The 19,184-nt window shown below is 37.4% G+C and overlaps 1 protein-coding gene across 1 annotated transcript in view; it reads right to left on the reverse strand.

The window, feature by feature from the left end:
* The window catches only part of CRYL1 (crystallin lambda 1), a 203,934-nt gene that overhangs the window by 76,660 nt on the left and 108,090 nt on the right, over positions 1-19,184 (reverse strand). The window contains exon 4 of the mRNA XM_036746812.1: positions 3,807-3,968. Within this exon, the coding sequence (XP_036602707.1) occupies positions 3,807-3,968 (162 nt within the window). The remainder of the gene's footprint in view (positions 1-3,806; positions 3,969-19,184) is intronic.

Consider the following 19,184-nt stretch of genomic DNA (forward strand, 5'->3'; position numbering starts at 1 on the left):
AGGAAGATCTGGGTTCAGGTCTCTCCTCTGGTGCAGCCCGGCAAGGTGGTGCTGAGCAGGTTGTGACCTCTTTTTTTTTTAATTAGATTTTTAATTTTTAGTTTACAATACTTAGTTCTACATGTTCTTGAGTTTCAAATTTTCTTCCCTTCCCTCTCCACCCCCTCCCCGCCAAAACGGCATGCAGTCAGATATAGATTCTACATAAACCTTCTCATTAAACTTATTTACACAATAGTCAAGTTGCAAAGAAGAATTATGACCAATGGAATGAATCATGAGAGAGAAGAAACAAAATCAAAAAAGGAGAGAAAAAAAAGAGAGCAAATAGTCTGCCTCAATCTGTATTCAGACTCTGTAATTCTTTCTCTGGATGTAGTCAGCTTTTTTCATCATGAGTCCTTTGGAGCTGTCTTTGAGCCTCGTATTGCTGAGGAGAGCCAAGCCTATCAAAATTAGTCATCACAGAATCAATATGTCTGTGGTTGTATACAATGTTCTCCTGGTTCTGTTCCTCTCACTCAGCATCATATCATGTAGGTCTTTCTAGGTTATTATGAAGTCCGTATCTTCCCCATTTCTTATAGCGCAATAGTATTCCATTACATTCATGTACCACAACTTGTTCAGCCATTCCCCAAGTTGATGGGCATCCCCTTGATTTCCAATTCTTTGCTACCACAAAAAGAGCTGCTGTTGTACATACTGTTGTACAGCTGCTTGTACATATAGGCCCCTTTCCCACTTGTGTGATCTCTTTGGGATATAGCCCTAGAAGTGGTATTGCTGGGTCAAAGGGTGTGTACATTTTTATAGCCCTTTGGGCATAGGTCCAAATTGCTCACCAAAAATGGCAGGATCTGTTTACAACTCCACCAACAATGTATTAATGTTCCAATTTTCCCACATCCTCTCCAGCATTTATCATTTTCCTGTTTGGTCAGGTTAGCCAATCTGACAGGAAAGATGTGGTACCTAAGAGTTGTTTTGATTTGCATTTCTCTAACCAGTAGTGATTATCTTTAATTTCTTCCTCTGAAAACTGCCTGTTCATATTCTTTGACCATTTCTCAATTGAGGAATGGCTTTTATTCCTATAAATTTGGCTCAGTTCCCTGAATATTTTAGAGATGAGGTCTTTATCAGAGACACTGGTTGTAAAGACTTTCTCCTAATTTTCTGCTTCCCTCCTAATCTTTGTTGCATTGGCTTTGTTTATACAAAAACTTTTCAATTTAACATAATCAAAATTATCCATTTTGCATTTTGTAATGCTCTCTATCTCTTGTTGTGTCATGAATTCTTCCCTTTTCCCATAAATCTGATAGGTAAACTATTCCCTGCTCTCCCAAATTGCTTATAGTATCAGTCTTTATTCCTAAATCATGAACCCATTTTGACTTTATTTTGGTATACAGTGTAAGATATTGGTCTATGTCCATTTTCTGCCATACCATTTTCCAATTTTCATGGAATAGTGAATTTTTAGCCCAGAAGATGGATTCTTTGGGTTCATCAAAGAGTAGATTGCTATATCATTGACTTCTGCATCTTGTCTACCTAACCTATTCCACTGATCTACTACTCTGCTTCTTAGCCAGTACCAGGTAGTTTTGAGGACTGCAGCTTTACAGAACAGCTTGATATCTGGTATGGCTAAGCCACCTTCCCTAGCATTTCTTTTCATTAATTCCTTTGATATTCTGGACTTTTTTGTTCTTCCAGATGAATTCTGTTACTATTTTATCCAGCTCTGTAAAATAATTTTTTGATAGTTTGATTGGCATGGCACTGAATAAGTAAATTAATTTAGGTAAAATTGTCATTTTTATTATATTAGCTCAGCCTAACCATGAACAACTGATATTTTTCCATTTATTTAGATCTGACTTAATTTGTGTGAGAAGTGTTTCATAACTCCCAAATATTTTATAGTGTCTACGGTAACTTTAAATGGAATTTCTCTTTCTATCTCTTGCTGTTGGGCTTTGTTAGTAATATACAGGAATATATTATGTGGGTTTATTTTATATCTGCAACTTTGCTAAAGTTGTTTATTATTTCAAGTAGTTTTTTATTGAATCTCTAGAATTCTCTAAGTAAATCATCATATCATTGGCAAAAAGTGATAATTTAGTTTCTTCTTTGCCTATTCTAATTCCTTCAATTTCTTCCTCTTCTCTTAATGCTACAGCTAACATTCCTAGTACTAAATTGAATAACAGGGGTGATAATGGACATCCTTGTTTCACCCCGGATCTTATTGGGAATGCATCTAGCTTATCCCCATTACATATAAAGCTTGCTGATGGTTTTAGGTAGATAATATTTATAATTTTAAGGAAGACTCCATTTATTCCTGTGCTTTCTAGTGTTTTTAATACAGCATGAGTTTCTAACAACTCTTCCTTAGAGATCTTTCTAAAATTTACCCCTTCCTCTCATTCCATTATCCAGATACTTATCACTTTACACCCAGATAGCTTCACTTAACTGGTTTCTCTGCTACAAGTCTCCTTATCCAGCCTGTATACCACTTTCTAGGCTCATCTTCCTAAAATACTGCTTTTATAATATCTTAAGAGCTTTCAGCAAGCCCCAAATGCCTAGTGTATCACACCCAAACTCCTCTCTCTGACATTAAAAACTGCCATGATCTCACCTAAACCTAATTACCCAACCTTAATTCCCACTACTCAACAGTATGTAATAAAAGGAGCATTGGATTCAGAGTCTGAAGAGCTACTAACTACATACATATTTGTGTGATTTGGAGCAAATCAACACATCTCTCTGGGTGGGTCTTAGCTTCTTCCTCTTTAAAATGAGAGAGTTAAATTATATGATCTCTAAGCTCCCTTTCAATTCTAAACCCTATGATCCTACCATCATCCACTCTGTACCTTCTACTCTATTGAACGATTGGTCTCTTCACTATCCTACCTATATACATTTGTTTCTACTACTTTGTTCTTGCTTCCAACTATTTCCTGAGCTAAACACCTTATCCATTCTCCAAGGCCCATTTTATTTCCAACTGTGATTTCTTGTCCAATCTGCCTAGCTAAATGTATTTTCCCTCCTTGAAATTTCCTACAGAACAATATCTAGATCTTTTCTCTGTCCTCTCTATATTATTTGTTTACCTGTGCACATTTCATATCCCATCCTCTGATAGGATGCAAACTAATTGAGAGAAAAGACTGTCATTTTTTCATCTTAATATCCCCAGCACCAAACAGAGTCTTTTACTACATTTAGTCATTTTCAGTTGTGTCTGACTCTTCATGACCCTTTTTTAGGAGTTTTCTTGGCAAAGATACTGAAGTGTCCTGCCATGTCCTTCTCTAGCTCGTCTTACAGATGAGGAATTGGAGAAAACAGGGTTAAGCGACTTGCCCAGGGTCACACAACTAGTAAGTATGTGATGAGTCTTCCTGATTCTAAGCCCAGTGCTCTATCCTCTGCACCACCTAGCTGCCCCTTTTGCTACCTAGGCGTAATATTTCTTTGTGGAATTTAATAAAAAGAAAAGAAAAATTGGGAATAACGATTCCTGCAGATGCATTATTATTACATTAACTTGAAAACAGTTTTGGAATGATCTGAATAATTATTTAGGCCTAGGAAATAGGCAAATTTACAGCACTTACATATCAGTCCCATTAAAATATAAACATTGTACTCTCACCTATTTAATATGATAGGATATAAAAGTGGTTCTTGGAAAAATCTTAGCAGATTGGTAAGGAAGTTCACAGAAGAAATAATGAAAAAAAAATAAAAACATATGTTCAGGTACTCACAGGATGAGCCACAATGCATTGTTTTACATGCTTCAAACCCATAAACATCTTTGAAGGCAAAAGGCAGGAGCTGGAGCTGCTTAAGATAACTTTATCATCAACAATAAGATCTAATTGAGAAAAAACCTTCTTCTTCAATTCAAGATTTTCTGGAGTGCATTCCTGAAAACAAGAGGAAACAGAATTGTAATTACTACTAATGATGAGTACTTGAGCAAATTCACAGGATCATTTCATGGTTGGATTTGTTCCAAAAAGGAAATAATACAAAACCCACAAAAGGTACCAGCACCTTCCACCAGAAGACTGCCAAGCCAGTTGGAAGGTGTGATGTGTAGACAGGCTACACACCTCAGGCAGGCAGATTGCTGCAAACATACAGAGTGTTCTTATGCATTTACTTCTTTTTGTTTAAGGCAGTCTGCTGGCCTTAACAAGCTAAAGAGCTGATTTTCCCAGGGAAATAGTAAGTGTAGAATTAGAATGCATTTTACATCACTTAGTTTCCAGAGAATTTACTCTATATGCTTCTCTAAATGGTACATGACAAATATATAGCTTAAAAAATAAAGATACAAACACAAAAGTGAAATAGCCCCTATCCTGGAGGACCTTAAATTTTATTAGTATTAGGTGACATGTACATATTCACCTATAGGTATTTATCCAATAGACAAAACATAACTGGTAGGGAAGCAGAAAAAGCCAGGGCAGGGGGGTGCGGGGGGGGGTGGAGGGTGTGAATCAGAAAAGGCCTCATGTAGAAGGTGTTTGAGCCGAGTATTAACAGAAATCTGGCATTCTCAGATTCTCGGAGGCAGAGGTGAAGAGAGAGCATTTCAGGCATGAAAGATAGTTAGTACAAACACTGGAGATGGATGGTGTACATTAACAAAGCCCACTGGCTGGACCATCTAGTGACAGAAGGGAGGCAAGACTGTATAATAAGACTGAAAAGCTAAGTTGGGAAAAACTTTAAGAGAAAAATATAGAAGTTCGTATTTCTACCTAGAGGTACTAAGAACAGTGACATGGACAGATCCGGACATTAGGAAAAAAAATTTTGGCACTCGTGTTGAGGCTGGATTAGAGTGGGGAGAGATAGGAACAAGGGAGACCAATTAGGAAGTATCAGTCACTCTAAGTGAGAGGTGATGAGGATTTGAATGAGGACAATGCCCATGTGAGTGAGAGAAGGGGACAGAGTCAAGAGATGATATGAAGAAATAAAAAAGATTTGGTACCTTGGAAACAAGCGGGGTGACAGAAAGTGAGGAATAGAGGTTACCAAGGTAATAAAGCTGGGAAACTGGGAGGATAGTAGTGTTCCGGAAAGTAACAGGGAAGTTCATTAAAAAGGGATAGATTTCAGGGGTGGGAGGAGGGACATAATGAGTTCTGTTTTAGATTTGTTGAGTTTGAGATGTCTACAGGATATCCAGTTTGCAATGTTCAACAGACAGGGTAATGCATTCCTGGAGCTCAGGAGAAAGGCAAGATATATAGATCTGAGTGCCATGTGTATAAAGGTGAGAATTAAATCTTTGGGAGCTGATAAAGTCACCTAAGGCAGACAGGGAAGAGAAGAAGGTACAGGGTAGAGCCTTGGAGAACACCAATATGTAGGTAATATAATATCAATGATGATCCAGAGGTCAGGAACACAGAAGGAGGGAACAGTACCATGTCAACCCAGTGAAGAGAGAGTATCCAGGAGGAGAAGGTAGTTAACAGTGGCAAAGGCTGCAGAGAGTTCAGGAGGCATGAGGATTGGAAAAAGGGCAGTAGATTTGTCAACTAAGGGAGCCATAGTAGTTATGAAGAAAGCAGTGTCAGTTAAGTGATTAGTTCTGAAACCAGACTGCAAAGGGTTGAAAAGTCAATCAGTGAGAAGAGACATATAGGCTATGATTCCAGACAGTTTTTTCTAGGAGTTTTACTGAGAAAGAAGAGACATGGGATATTGAATCTTACAGAGTTTTAAGGATGGAGAAGACATGGATGTTTTTGTAGGCAATATGGAAGGAACCAGTAGATGCGAAGAGACTGAGGAGGCAGAGATGATTGTAGGGACAATCTAAACTACAGTTCCAAATATTTTTGAGTACTCTTTTCCAACAACAAAAAATCTTGATGACCTTGATGTGATGGTAAATATACTTATTGGTATCCACTGACTTAGAAAATGAATGAGAAAAAAAACTACCACGCATGTAAGAATGCTATTAAATAAATTTATATTTCCTTAATCATGAAGACCCAGGTTCAAATATTACCTCATACACCTTTTAAATTGTGTGATGTCTCAGCCTCATCTGAAAATTGTGATAATAATAGCACAGGTTAGTAATGAGGATCAAATGAGATAATAGGTATAAAGTGCTTTACAAAGTTTAAGATGCTATATAAATGCTTTGTTCAGTTGTTTCAGTCATGTCTGACTCTTTGTGACCCCATTTGGTGTTTTCTTGGCAAAGAAAAGTGGTTTGCCATTTCTTTCTCCAGCTCATTTTACAGATGAGGAACTTAGGCAGAGTGAAGTGACTTGTCCAGGGTCACACAACTAGAAAGTGTCTGAGGTCAGATTTGAACTCAGGCAGATGAGTCTTCCTGACTCCAGCTCTGGCACTCTATCCACTGTGCCACCTAGCTGCCCCATATAAATGCTAGCTACCACTATTACTATTATTATTATTAATAAATTCAACAAAACTATACACATATTTAAAAACACCAACATATCAATCTTCAGATGTTTATTTATTATACAAAGTAATTTAATGAGAAATATCTCTTGAAGTAAGGCCATTGCCTCCTCCACAAGGTGTCTACAACTCAAAAGATGGGAACTATCACTCTAAGATACAGAAACAAGCCCAGAGCCTCCTGGATTTGATATTCAGAATTTTGTATCAGAAGGTTCTGCTGACTAGGCAGTTGAGTCACCAAAAGCCACATGGGAACTCAATCTAGTTCATGGATGGGGGGATGGAGAAGGTAGAGGCACATAGTAATCACTTCTTTGTATCTATCTCCTGCCCACCCAATGATTCTCACCCATACATTGATTCTCAGACTTTTCCTGACTAATTCACTGAAATCTTAGGTAAACTTTTTCATTAGATGAGCAGAACTCATAAAATAGCACTGGAAAATTAGGTATCAACCGTCTTATTCATTCAATCAGCAATACCACCCAAAAGAAGGTTTCTATTTAGATTTAATATTGTCCAGAGGCTCTGCTGTGCACTTAAATCAGCTGTGTAAATATCCATCAGGAGGTATAAATTCCACTTCCACTTGAACTACGGGAGTTACAACTTTTACTCCACAGGGTGGGGAGTTGATATTGTGTTTGTGTATACTTTTTAAAAATATCACAAAACTATGCGGGAATTTTACTAAGAACAAAAGGTCAGAAAAGCAGCACGTTGCAAAGATAGAAAAAAAGTGGAGTCATTTAAGAACTGTAAAGCCCATTGTATTAAACCTCCTTATCAAAAAAAGCTACAGTAGTTGTATTGAGTAATTCCTGGATCAGTTAAGTTTGTGAGTTGGGTTGAGTTTAAATAGATTCTTTTAGCAAAGCCAGAGCCTAGGAGTGATGCAGACACTACAGGAGCTAATAAAAGAGGAGCCATGAATGAACAGCCTTATTGTCGTACGCCCTGCAGATTCTCCCCCTGAAATTGAATGCCTTTCTTCAGATCCTATGATAATCAAAGAGGTAAGAAAGCTTGAAAGTAGGAAACCCAAACCTGCTATGATTATGTAAGGTTTTTAAATGGCACATTTGCTTGAAGTTTCTTTTATAGTGGCCCAATTGTATTCGAGTTGTTGGACCAGGCCAATAATGCCTCTGTCCATGTCAAGTTTGGAGTCACTTTCTCAGACAAGGGATACTGACTCCCTAAAGAACAGAAACGGGGAAAGCAAGACTGAAATACTAAGAATCAGGAACTTCATCACTTGCTGCTGATTACAGAACAGAGAATTCTGCAGCTATGGTCTGCCCTGAGAAAAAAGAACATCAAACAATGAGGGGCCAAAACAGCCCCAAATCTGTGCAACGGCCGTGCTCTCTTTTAAAAAGAGCACTGTAGCCAGGTAAGAATCCACCCTGGGCATTTGAAAATCTCGCTGCCATATTCCTGTGAAAAGCCATGACCACAATAAGCAAGGTCCTGTCCAAGATTCCAGCATCTGCAGGAAGTATCGAGCTTGACTTTCAATTTAATCCAACCTCAAGAGCATCTAACTGGAAGAGTCAGTTACGTGCCAATTTGTCAGCTTTCCAGAATAACCCCTTGGAGAAGGGGAGCCAGGGAAGCATTTTCTTCTAAAACTTCTCCTTGATAAATTCAACTACTTCATTTACATTTTCCAAAGCAAATAAATTCTACATTGTGAATATTATGAGTGCACCTGCAGTTTTTAAACAGTTGTGATATTTTATCAATTCAGGTTCTTTTTTTTAAAAAAAAGCAAACTTTTTCCTCAATAAAATAGAATCATAGGAACTTGCAACATCCAGCACCATTCAGATGAGAAATGTCATCAACGTACTCAGAAGGTACTTTATATTTAAAGTTAAGACTTCTAAAGAAACTCCCTATCTGACAAATTTGGAGGGAGAAAGCAATGAAGAAGAGAAAAGGGTTGAATTCACTGGTGTCATCACAAAGGAGCTTTCTTCCTTTTTAACTTGAAAATGGAAATAATCTACCCTTTTAAAAGCTGTTCCAATATCAGTTGGTACATTTTCAACTTCAAACCTGTGGTCAATGGTAAGACTTGATTAACTAATCATAGATAATAAGAATAGCTAGCATTGATAGAGCACTTAAAGGCTTTCCTTTATATATGTTTTCTCATTGGATCCTCAAAAGAACCAGGGCAATAGTTGCTATTATCACCATCCCCATTTTACAGATGAGAAGACTGATGCAGACAGAAGTGGAGTGACTTGGCCAGGGTCACACAGCTAGTACGTTTCTGAGGCAGGATTCAAACTCAGGTCTTCCTAACTCCAAGTCCAGCACTCTAGGTAAAGACATTTTTTTTCAAGTTCAAACATCCACCCAATTTAGTTTCTACTTCCTCTCTGCACACAGCCAACAGCCCCATAACCTCTTCAAAGAAGGTACTAACTTCTACCAAGAAACAAATGTTTTGCTCTGGAAAACACTTGAATGGATTAAAAGGGGGCAGGAGGGCTACAATCAAAAAGAAACCATAAATCTATTTTGTCAAGGAAATAAAGAACAAATTACTTCATACCCAAGGACTCATCTTCCTTTCCAAAACCTCTGAAGAGTTGATACGTAAAGTATATGTAGTCACTGTGCCTAATCTAGAAAACTGTCACTCAAAGAGTAATTGGCATATGGGTATTATGTATTGAAAATCATGTCATTTTCAGAAGATAATGTGCAAAGATTATAGGGATTATTCTTGTTTGCTCTTGCAGTATGAATAGAAAGAACACCAGATCTGGACTCAGAAAAGCCAAGTTCAAATCTTAGCTATGCTGCTTCCTGCCCATGTGATGTGAGGCTCACTTCTGAGGGGCTCAGTTTTCTCCTCTCTAAAATAAAGAGATTGGACAAGATCGAAGGCATCAAATATGTGCCTTCCAGTCCAAGCACCTGGACCAGGTTCAAATATAATTGGGAAACATTTAACAAAATAAATAAAAATGCAATAAAACAGATAATATTACATTTTTAAGCTAAGTCAATATGTGACCCACAGGGATCCTTTTGTACAGATTAGTGGTCCCCATTTCTCTTTAGTTTTATTGTTGCACTTGTAGGTAATATGATGTGAAGGGAAGAAATTAAACAGAAAAACCATTTAGAAAACCAGTGTACTAAGAAACCAATGTACCAAGAAACCAACGTACCAAGTATAAATTTAATGATAAGTTATTTGAAGATAAGATGAAAAGTTACGGAAAAGTGGCAGCAGAGAATCTACAGAAATCAGCAACTTGCACAACTGTGTAAAGACAGAGTGTGAGTGTGTGTGTGTGTGTGTGTGTGTTGTAACCAAATTCCGTCACTTTACAGGTAAGAAAATGTTCAGAGAGAGAAGGGATTTGTCCAAGGTCTCATGGCTAATTGGGCAAGGACTGGAACCTCGGTCTTCTTACTCCCAAGTAAGTGCCCTCCCCTCTGAACCATCCTGCATCCCAGATACAAATTACAAAACTTGGAAACAATCTATCTTCACATGGAAATTTGGAAATTATAGTAACCAACTGTCTTTCTTCCAGTCTATTCCTATAAACTACAGACATAAAATGTGAGTGTGAACTTACCAAAGACCCCCATTCTCCCTAATGTACATCTCTTACTCATTTCAAATGGTTCCAGTTCAAAGAAAAGAACCCACAGAGAACTCACAAAGAAAGAGCAGTAAAGGAAAGAAACCAGATACTACTATGGGCAATGGTTACAAATCCAAACTCTGGACTAAACTGCCGATCCTAAATAGCTCCAATGCTCTCAAATTGTTTCTAAGTCAAGCCATTAAACCAGCATAGAGTCATGAGAGCTAGTGGGCTGTTAGTCCTGCCTACAATTATCCCCCTCTCCTGGATATTTAATCATCATCAGCAGGTGACTCCACACTGGTGGTATATATTTTCCCACAGCTAGATACTTACATCCTTTCACTAACAATTCCTATGGTAATGCCAGGAGGTGCACAAGCTGTTCATAGGAATGGGAAGAGGAGAAAAGAAAAGAGTCAGAGGAGGGTCGGCATCCACATAAAAGCAATACAACCACAATGGCAGCAAGCAGAAGTAGAACCACCTCTCAGATACCAACGCTGCCCTATATCTCCATTTGGCCATTGCTACCATCCTGCCTTCATTTGAGAGGTCACCAGAACTGACCTGGATCAATAATTCACTTTAAAAATTTTTTTTTAATTTTAATTGTTAATTTATGGAACAAAACAAGCATTTCCATAACACAGCATAATTTAACAAAAGGTGATTGCACATGAAACTTTAAATCCACTATACACAACTTGCTATTCCTTTCAAACATACAACAAAATTATCATGTAAACTTTTTTTCTTTTTTTTCTTCCCTCTCCCCTACCCCTACCCCACCCTAGGGATGGTTGCCATTAGACACAAATAGGTATACATATATATATATATATATATATATATATATATATATACACACACACACACACACACATATATATATATGCACACACACACATATATATATAATATATATACATATAGATAGCTAGATAGATATAGATATAGATATGTAAAATTATTCTATATATACTTCTATTTATCAGTTCTTTCTCTGGATGCAGATAGTGTCTTTTCTCATATATCCTTTATAATTAATTTGGGTATTTATAATAGTCAAAACAACTTATTTACTCAAAATCATTTTTAAAACAATATTGCTGTTACTGTATACAGTGTCTCTTGGTTCTGACCATTTCACTCTTCGTTATTTTGTGCAAGTCTTTCCATGTTTTTCTAAGATCATTGAGCTCCTCATTTCTTATAGCAGAGTAGTGTTCCATCACAATCACATACCACAACTTGTTCAGCCATTCTCCATTTGATGGGCATCCCCACAATATCCAATTCTTTGCCACCACAAAGAGAGCTGCCATAAACATTTTAGAACATATAGGTTCTTTTTCTTTTTGCCTAATTCACTTTTTAGAATTCCCTGTTGGCCTCAGATACTCATTATTTACCCAAACCAAAGCTCCAGAGCTGTGCACAGTTGACAAGCATGGACTCTGAGTCCACCCAAAGCCCAGCTAAGCCCAAGGGGAGACCAAAAGGTTTCAAGCAGAAATCAGATGACCATTATTGGGGGACTCTACAGAGGGAAATCCCATTGAGTTACAGATTGGACTAAGCGACCTCTAAGACATCTTCTAGCTTTAAGATTCAGTTGATTCTATAATGCCAGCTGCTCCACCCCCAGAAGAGTCCCCTCCCAGTTGTGACTCTGACTCTCTCCAGACTTTACCACCATGATTCATCAATTTCTCTCAGAGCCTGGGGGTCTTCTCAACCTGAAACATTCTTATGCCATGCCAGAATCTCCCACTGGTAAGTTTCCTCTGAAGCCTCCATTTGGGGGATGAGCCTGGCCAGCCCTGCTTCATTTCCTTCTCATTGTGCTTCTGACTGTCTGGACTTTGACATCATCCCCCCTTCTCCAACCTCCCATGTACCTTCTCTCTATCTCCTTCCATCCTTCCCCCATGCCCAGCTTTTCAGCTCCCTTTTAAGATTTGTATTCCCCCATTAGAATATAAGAAACTTGTATTTGTATCCCTAGACCTTAATAAATGCTGTTGCCTGCCTACCTGTCATCAGGAGATTGTAACAAGAACATCCCAGAACACTAAAGCTCCCATTGGGATCCCTCCATCACAATGTTCTTTGAAACGAAGGGGCTCAGTGATCTCTTGGTAATGGTGTCCTAATTTGATAGCAGTACTGATGATTTATATCAAGTACAAGAAGGGCAATACCTGAGTTGGGATAAAGTGATAAAAAAAAACAAAAACATCCTTAGGCTTCAAAGAATCCTTGGAGGAAATAAAATAAGTGGTGTCTTTTTGCATAAACATTTTTACCTTCTTTCAACACTCCCCAAGATAGAAAAGAAAATGGAATAAAATCAGGTAATCTGGTTTAAACATAATCTCTGTAAATTTTAGAGAAAACACACTTGACCTGACAAATGTGTGCCTTCTAAGAGAGTCCGTCCCTTGGGGTTTTCATTTGATTAACTGATTGGTCTTGCTGATGGTACTGCCTTTGGAAGAGATATTTGCCAATGTGTAGTCCGTAGCATTATGAAGTGTTTCAACTGCTGGCCAAGGTAAAAACACTATAAATTTTAGAGTTTGATTATACTTTGGAAGTTTCAGCTTACTGAACGTCATGAGAGAGTTTATGACAGAGACAATATTTATGAAGATGGCACACAAATACCAAAGACAAGCAATTCTGATGCCCAGCGCAAGCTTCATGAACATGCCTTCATATCAACTTTTGAGGATAAACTAGTAGTGGGGTGAGGGAAAGATACCCTGAGGCACAAGGCCCCCATAAGAAGGGAGACAGATGCCAGCACAACTTAGAAGAATTAAAGCAGGATTACAGGGAAAGAGGGAGGCAGCAGGCTAGACCAGAGACGTAGCTGCTCCTGGGGTTGAGCCACTCAGGGAAAGAAGCTTCCTGTATTTGCCAATTTATTCTCCCTAACTAGGTTATAAGCTCACTTATTTCTGGTTGCTGGAAGAATATGAGCACTGTAAGCATATGCAAACTTCTGGTACCCCAAGGGAAGCTTTGGTAAAATTTTTTTCAACCTCTGGCTTCCATGGAAAAAGGCTGTGGAAGAAGTGGAAGAGAAAAAAGAAGTTTAAAAAGAAAGAGAATGAAAACCTGTAAATGATATGAAGAGTTTTGAACTAGTGAAGAAGCTAGAGGTTCAATTTGGGGAGTCATTTAGTGGAAATTAAGGAAAAGTTAGAATAATCTTCAACTCTAGATACTGGTTTCAAGTTGAAAGAAGTTCAAAATCAAGAAAAATCCAGCTTCAAAAAGATCAAGGAGAATTAAGTAGAGAGTAGAACCTGAAAAAGAAGACTCAAGAAGGAAAAGTAGAAGGCTGTTGGTAAGACAAGACAAGTTTAGTAAGAAAAGGAAAATGTAACAATTAGCATACAAAGCAAAATGAAAGAGCAAAGAAGGGGTGATGGATGTGCATGCAGAGTTGTTAAGACTAAGGAAAGGAAATTGGGCGAGGTTGTCACATTATTAAGAAGTGATGATTGCCTGTAAAAAATTTAGTTAGAGTTTAGAGTTTAATGTGTAAACACTCAAGTAGTTTAAAAAGGCTGGAAAATATCAACTAGTATAAAAAATAGGGTCAACCTGAAACCAATATCTAGCCCTGGAGATTATTCTCCTTTAACTTTTCCTTAATTTTCACCAAATTTGTCCCCAAAGAATATATCTCCCTCTACACTCTGAGATGTTGCAGACAATGAAGTTCCTAAAGGAAACCAAAAAGAGGCTACAATGGGGGTGGAAAAAGAACCTGAGCTGGGAGAGGGGAATCTTGACCCTTATCAGATATTGGAGAATAAGAATGTTACAAAGAGAATAAAGAAGGGGGAAAATATTTGTGTACTGCCTACTCTGTGCCAAGCGAAGTGCTAAGCACTTGACAAATACTATCTCATCTGATCTTCAAAACAAGCCTAGGAAGTAGGTGTTATTATTAGCCTCATTTTGCAGTTGAAGAAACTGAAACAGTCAGGTTAAGTGACTCATCCAAGATCCTCTGCTAGCAAGTGTCTAAAGCCATTCAGGTCTTCTTTACTCCAGTCTCGGTGCTCTACCCAAATGCTCCATCTAACTTCCTCTGGCATGGGAGAGGACTACTGCATGATTAAAGTTGAAAAACAGAATTAAGATTCTTCTTGAATAGGAGGTATCTGCACGTTTTGAAGAGGAAGAAGCCGCTTTTCCTTCCCCCCAAAAAATTACATAGTAGAACTACAGAAGTTAATAAGTGAGAGATTGTCTAGTAAGGTCAGGAGAATCAAAGTTATGATTCCTTGCTCAGGATCACTAAGGCAGTTATTTACTGACTTGATAGCAACAGTAGAGAGACCTGTTTTCTTCCTAGAGCATGCACTGAAGATATAAAAGAGAATTTCTTAATATTTAGTAAAAAAGGTGATAATTATTCTCTGTTGGTGATTTGCATGAGCACAAATGATAGTGCCAAAAAGAACTTTAAAAATATTGCCAATAATTGTTATCACCACAAGGGTAATAGGTTGAGTTTTCCTTGCTGTGAAGAAGACAGATGCAGGAGAGAAAAATTAATCTGGGAATTGAACAGCTAGCTTAAGAAGGTGGTGTTTAAGAACGAGATTTGGACTCATGAAGCCCAACTTAACATATAGGGATGATGGAATCCTTGCCAGAAATGGAGTACACCTAAGAAATGTTGGTAGGAATGTATTTGCCAGGTCTCCTCATAACAAGATTAGAAAGGTTGGGGGAAAAATGAGTACCAATTGTATTTTCCCCAAGCCAGGTACCATAGGTAGTAGTAGCTACTGATAAGGAGTTGAGAATAGCAGTTAAGAAACTGAGAGATTCACAGGAGACAAAATCCAAGAAAAGAAGCAAAGTAACAAAACTAAGTAAGAGGAATTAGATGTTCTAATGAAAAGTGGAAAACATAACCTTAGAGATACTACAGAGAGTTGGTGTGATAAAACTGATGACTTGACCGTGGCACTAGATGGGTATATTTTATCCAAAAGATACAGGATAGGTAAAAGAGGGTTCAGGGTGGTGTAGCATAGTATATTAAGAAAGTATACTCATGTGAGAAAATAATCTAGGAGATGGGGGAAGCATGAAGTATTTGGGTAAAGGCCAATAGAGGGAGAAACATAAGAGATTTTTCATTGCTATATACTACAGACCACTTGGACAGAAAAAAATTAATAAACCAGAAATTTAAGAAAGGTCACAAGCATAGAGGGATGATACTGGGGTGTTGGGGTGCTTAGATTATCCAGATATTTTCTAAAGTTCTCTCTGCCAAAAGCAAAGCAGATAATAACTTCCTGATTTGCCTTGGTGATAAATTTCATCTTCAAAAGGTGGAAGAACTAACCAAGGGAAATTACATTTTTGATCTAAATCTCACTAATTATAAGGAACAGGTTGCTGGGGTGGAAATAATGGGAACCCTAGGGGGAAGTGACCACTTTCTTCTGGAGTTTGTGATGAAGATGAAAAAGAAAATCACAGCACAGTATGATATGCATGCTACATTTTGGAAAAGCATACTTCCAAGGGTTCAGAGGAATGTTGGGTATTGATTAATTGAAGTATGCAAGAGAAGTCCGTTCAAGAGAGTTGGAAGATTTTCAGGAATGAAATTCTGAAGACACATAACGGGAAATAATTCCAATGAAGAGGAAAAACTGTAAGAGACCAATGTGGATAAATAGGGAACTTGCCAATTAACTAAGATTTCGAAAGGAAAGATACAGGGCAGGGGTGGGGAACCTGCAGCCTCGAGATCCCTGATATAGAGGATGGAAGCAAGATCAGGTAATAGTGGATAAATATAAGGGCATGGCATGGTCCTATAAAAAACATCAAGCATTAATATTGTTAGAGCTGTAAATTACCCTAGGAATTGTAGAAAGCAATTTGGAACAAAAAAAAAGTTACTGAACTATGCATAGTCTTTGACCAAGTGATTAACACTACCAGACCTATACCCCAAAGGAATTGAAGGAAGAAGAAAATCACCCGCATATACAAAAATGCTTATATCAGCTGTTTTTATGGTGGCAAAGAACTGGAAACTAAGGGGGTACCTATCAATTGAAGAATGACTAAAGAAATAATAGGTTATAAATTAATAGAATACTATTGTGCCATAAAAAAACCCCAAAACGACAAAAAAGTACAGTTCCAGAGAAACCTGAAAAGACATGTGTAAAGTGAGCAGAACCAGGAGAACAATTTACACAAAAACAACATTGTGAAGATAAATCACTTTTTAAAATTTTTTTTCTTACATTTTAAGTTCTGAACTGTCTCCCTCCCTTCTTCCTTACCCTGCTCCAGAGAAGGTCATTCATATATATATGTATATGTATGTATGTGTGTGTGCATGTGTGTATACACAAGCACATACATATACATATATAAATATATACACCCTGCTCTAGAGAAAGTCACCATTTGACACAAATATATAGATTGGATCACAATAGGTCCTTGCCCAAAGTCCACTTAATGGAGGTATTTTGGGCTCTCCTGGCTTAGAGTGAATGTCAATGGTAACTGTTTCTTTTTGGAACAACAACCCTGAGGGTCTTCACCTCCCAGCTTGATTTTTTTTCTTCTACTCAATTAGAGGGGCCTTCCCTTGATTCACATCTTAAAGAGGCCTATTCACTGAATGGGCATTACCTCACTCTGAGTGAGTACCTGAAAAGACCTTAGCCTAAAAAGGCCAGAGTCTCCCATTGTATCCTGGGCCATCTCCAGTCATCCTGATGAATATCTAGTCACTGGATCCAGATGGTTCTGGAGGAGAAAGTGAGGCTGGTGACCTTGCACAGCCCTCCCTCACTCAAATCGAAGTCAAAAACGAAGGACAAACACAATATGTGTGTGCGATTTATGCATGTGTATGTATATACACACACATACATACATACTATGTATACTTCTGTTTATCAGTTCTTTCTCTGGAGGTGGATGGCATCTTCCTTCATACATCTTTTGTAGTTGATCTGAGTATTTATAATAGGCATTCACAGTTATTCTTCAAACAATATTGCTGTCACTGCACCCAATGTTCTCTTGGTTCTGCTCATTTCATTCTTCATTATTTCATGCAAGTCTTTCCATGTTTTTCTAAAATCAGCCAGCTCATCATTTCTTACAGTGCAGTAATATTCCTTCACAATCATACACCACAACTTGTTCAGCCACTACCCAATTAATAAGCATCCCCTCAATTTCCAGTTCTTTGCCTCCACAAAGAGAGCTGTTATAAATATTTTAGAAGATAGCAGGGTTTTTTTTTTCCCTTTTAGCCTGATCAGCCTGGGAAACAGACCTAATAGTGATTGCTGGGTCAAAGGGTATACAGAGTTTTATAACTCTTTTTGTATAATTCCAGATTGCTCTCTAAAATGATTCATAGTTTCACCAACAATGTATTTGTGTCCCAATTTTTCCACATCCCCTCCAACATTTGTCATTTTCCCCTTCTATCATTTTAACCAGTTTGATAGGTGTGAGATAACATCTCAAAGTTGTTTTAATTTGCATTTCTCTAATCAATAATAATTTAGAGCATTTTTTCATATGACTGAAGAGAGAAAATTCATCTTCAGGAATTCAAATCCAGCCTCAAACACTTACTTGCTGTATGACCCTGGGCAAGTCACTTAACCCTGTTGGCCTCAGTTCCTCATCTATAAAATGAGCTAGAGGAGGAAATGGCAAACTACTCCAGTATCTTTGACAAGAAAACCCCAAATGGGGTCACAAAGATTCAGATACAACTGAAAAGTGACTAAAGAACAATATAGAGCTTTTTTATCCAAAAACTAATGTTCATATCCTTTGACCATTTATCAACTGAGAAATAATTCATACTCATAAACTTGACAAAGTTCTGTACATATTTGAAATATGAGACCTTTATCCAAGAAATTGTCTACAAAATTTTCCCCAAAGTTTCTTCTTTCCTTCTAATCTTGGCTACATTAGTTTTATTTGTATGAAAGCATTTTAACGTAATCATAATTATCCACTTTACATCTCACAATGCTCTTTACCTCTTGTTTATTCATAAATTCTTCTCTTGTCCATAAGTCTGATAGGTAATATGTTACATATTCTATTTTTTTATGATATCTCCCTTTATATATAGTTCATGTATCCATTTTGACTTTATTTTGGTATACGGCATAAGATATTGGTCTAAATTCAATTTCTACCAGACTGCTTCCCAGTTTTCCCAAAAATTTTAACAAATAGTGAGTTCTTATTCCCAAAGCTCAAACAAGGTTACTATAATCCTTTACTACTGTGTATTATATGTCTACTCTTTTCCATTGATGCACCTTTCTATTTCTTAGCCAGTACCAGATAGTTTTGACAATTACTGCCTTATAATATAGTTTAAGTTTTGGTACTGCTAAATCTCCTTCCTTTACATTTTTTCATTAATTCACTGGATATTCTTGACCTTTTGCTCTTCCAAATGAATTTTGTTATTATTTTTCTAGTTCAATGAAATTTTTTTGGTAATTATAATTGGGATGGCATTGAATAAATAGACCATTTTAGGTAGAATTATCATTTTTATTATGTTGCCTCTGCCCGCCCATGAACAGTTAATATTTCTTCAATTATTTAAATCTGACTAGTTTTGATAAAAAGTGTTTTATAATTATGTTGACGTAGCTCCTGGGTTTTTCTTGGCAGGTATATCCTTAGTATTTTATGCTATCTACATTAGATAAATCACTTTGAAACACAACTCTGATCAATGCAATAATGAACCATGATTCCAGAGGATCTGTTAATGAAGTATACTACCCACCTCCTGACAGAGAGATGATGGACTCAGGGTGCAGAATGAGACTGTTTTTTTAACATGGTCAATGTGGAAATTTGTTTTGCTTGACTATGCATATTTGCTACAAGGGTTGTTTGTTTCCTAATAATGGAAGAGGGAAGTGGCAGGGAGAGAAAATGAGAGTTTTATTTATTGAAAATAATTAAATAAA

This window comes from Trichosurus vulpecula, chromosome 2 (assembly GCF_011100635.1).
Source record: "Trichosurus vulpecula isolate mTriVul1 chromosome 2, mTriVul1.pri, whole genome shotgun sequence".
NCBI lineage: Eukaryota > Metazoa > Chordata > Mammalia > Diprotodontia > Phalangeridae > Trichosurus > Trichosurus vulpecula.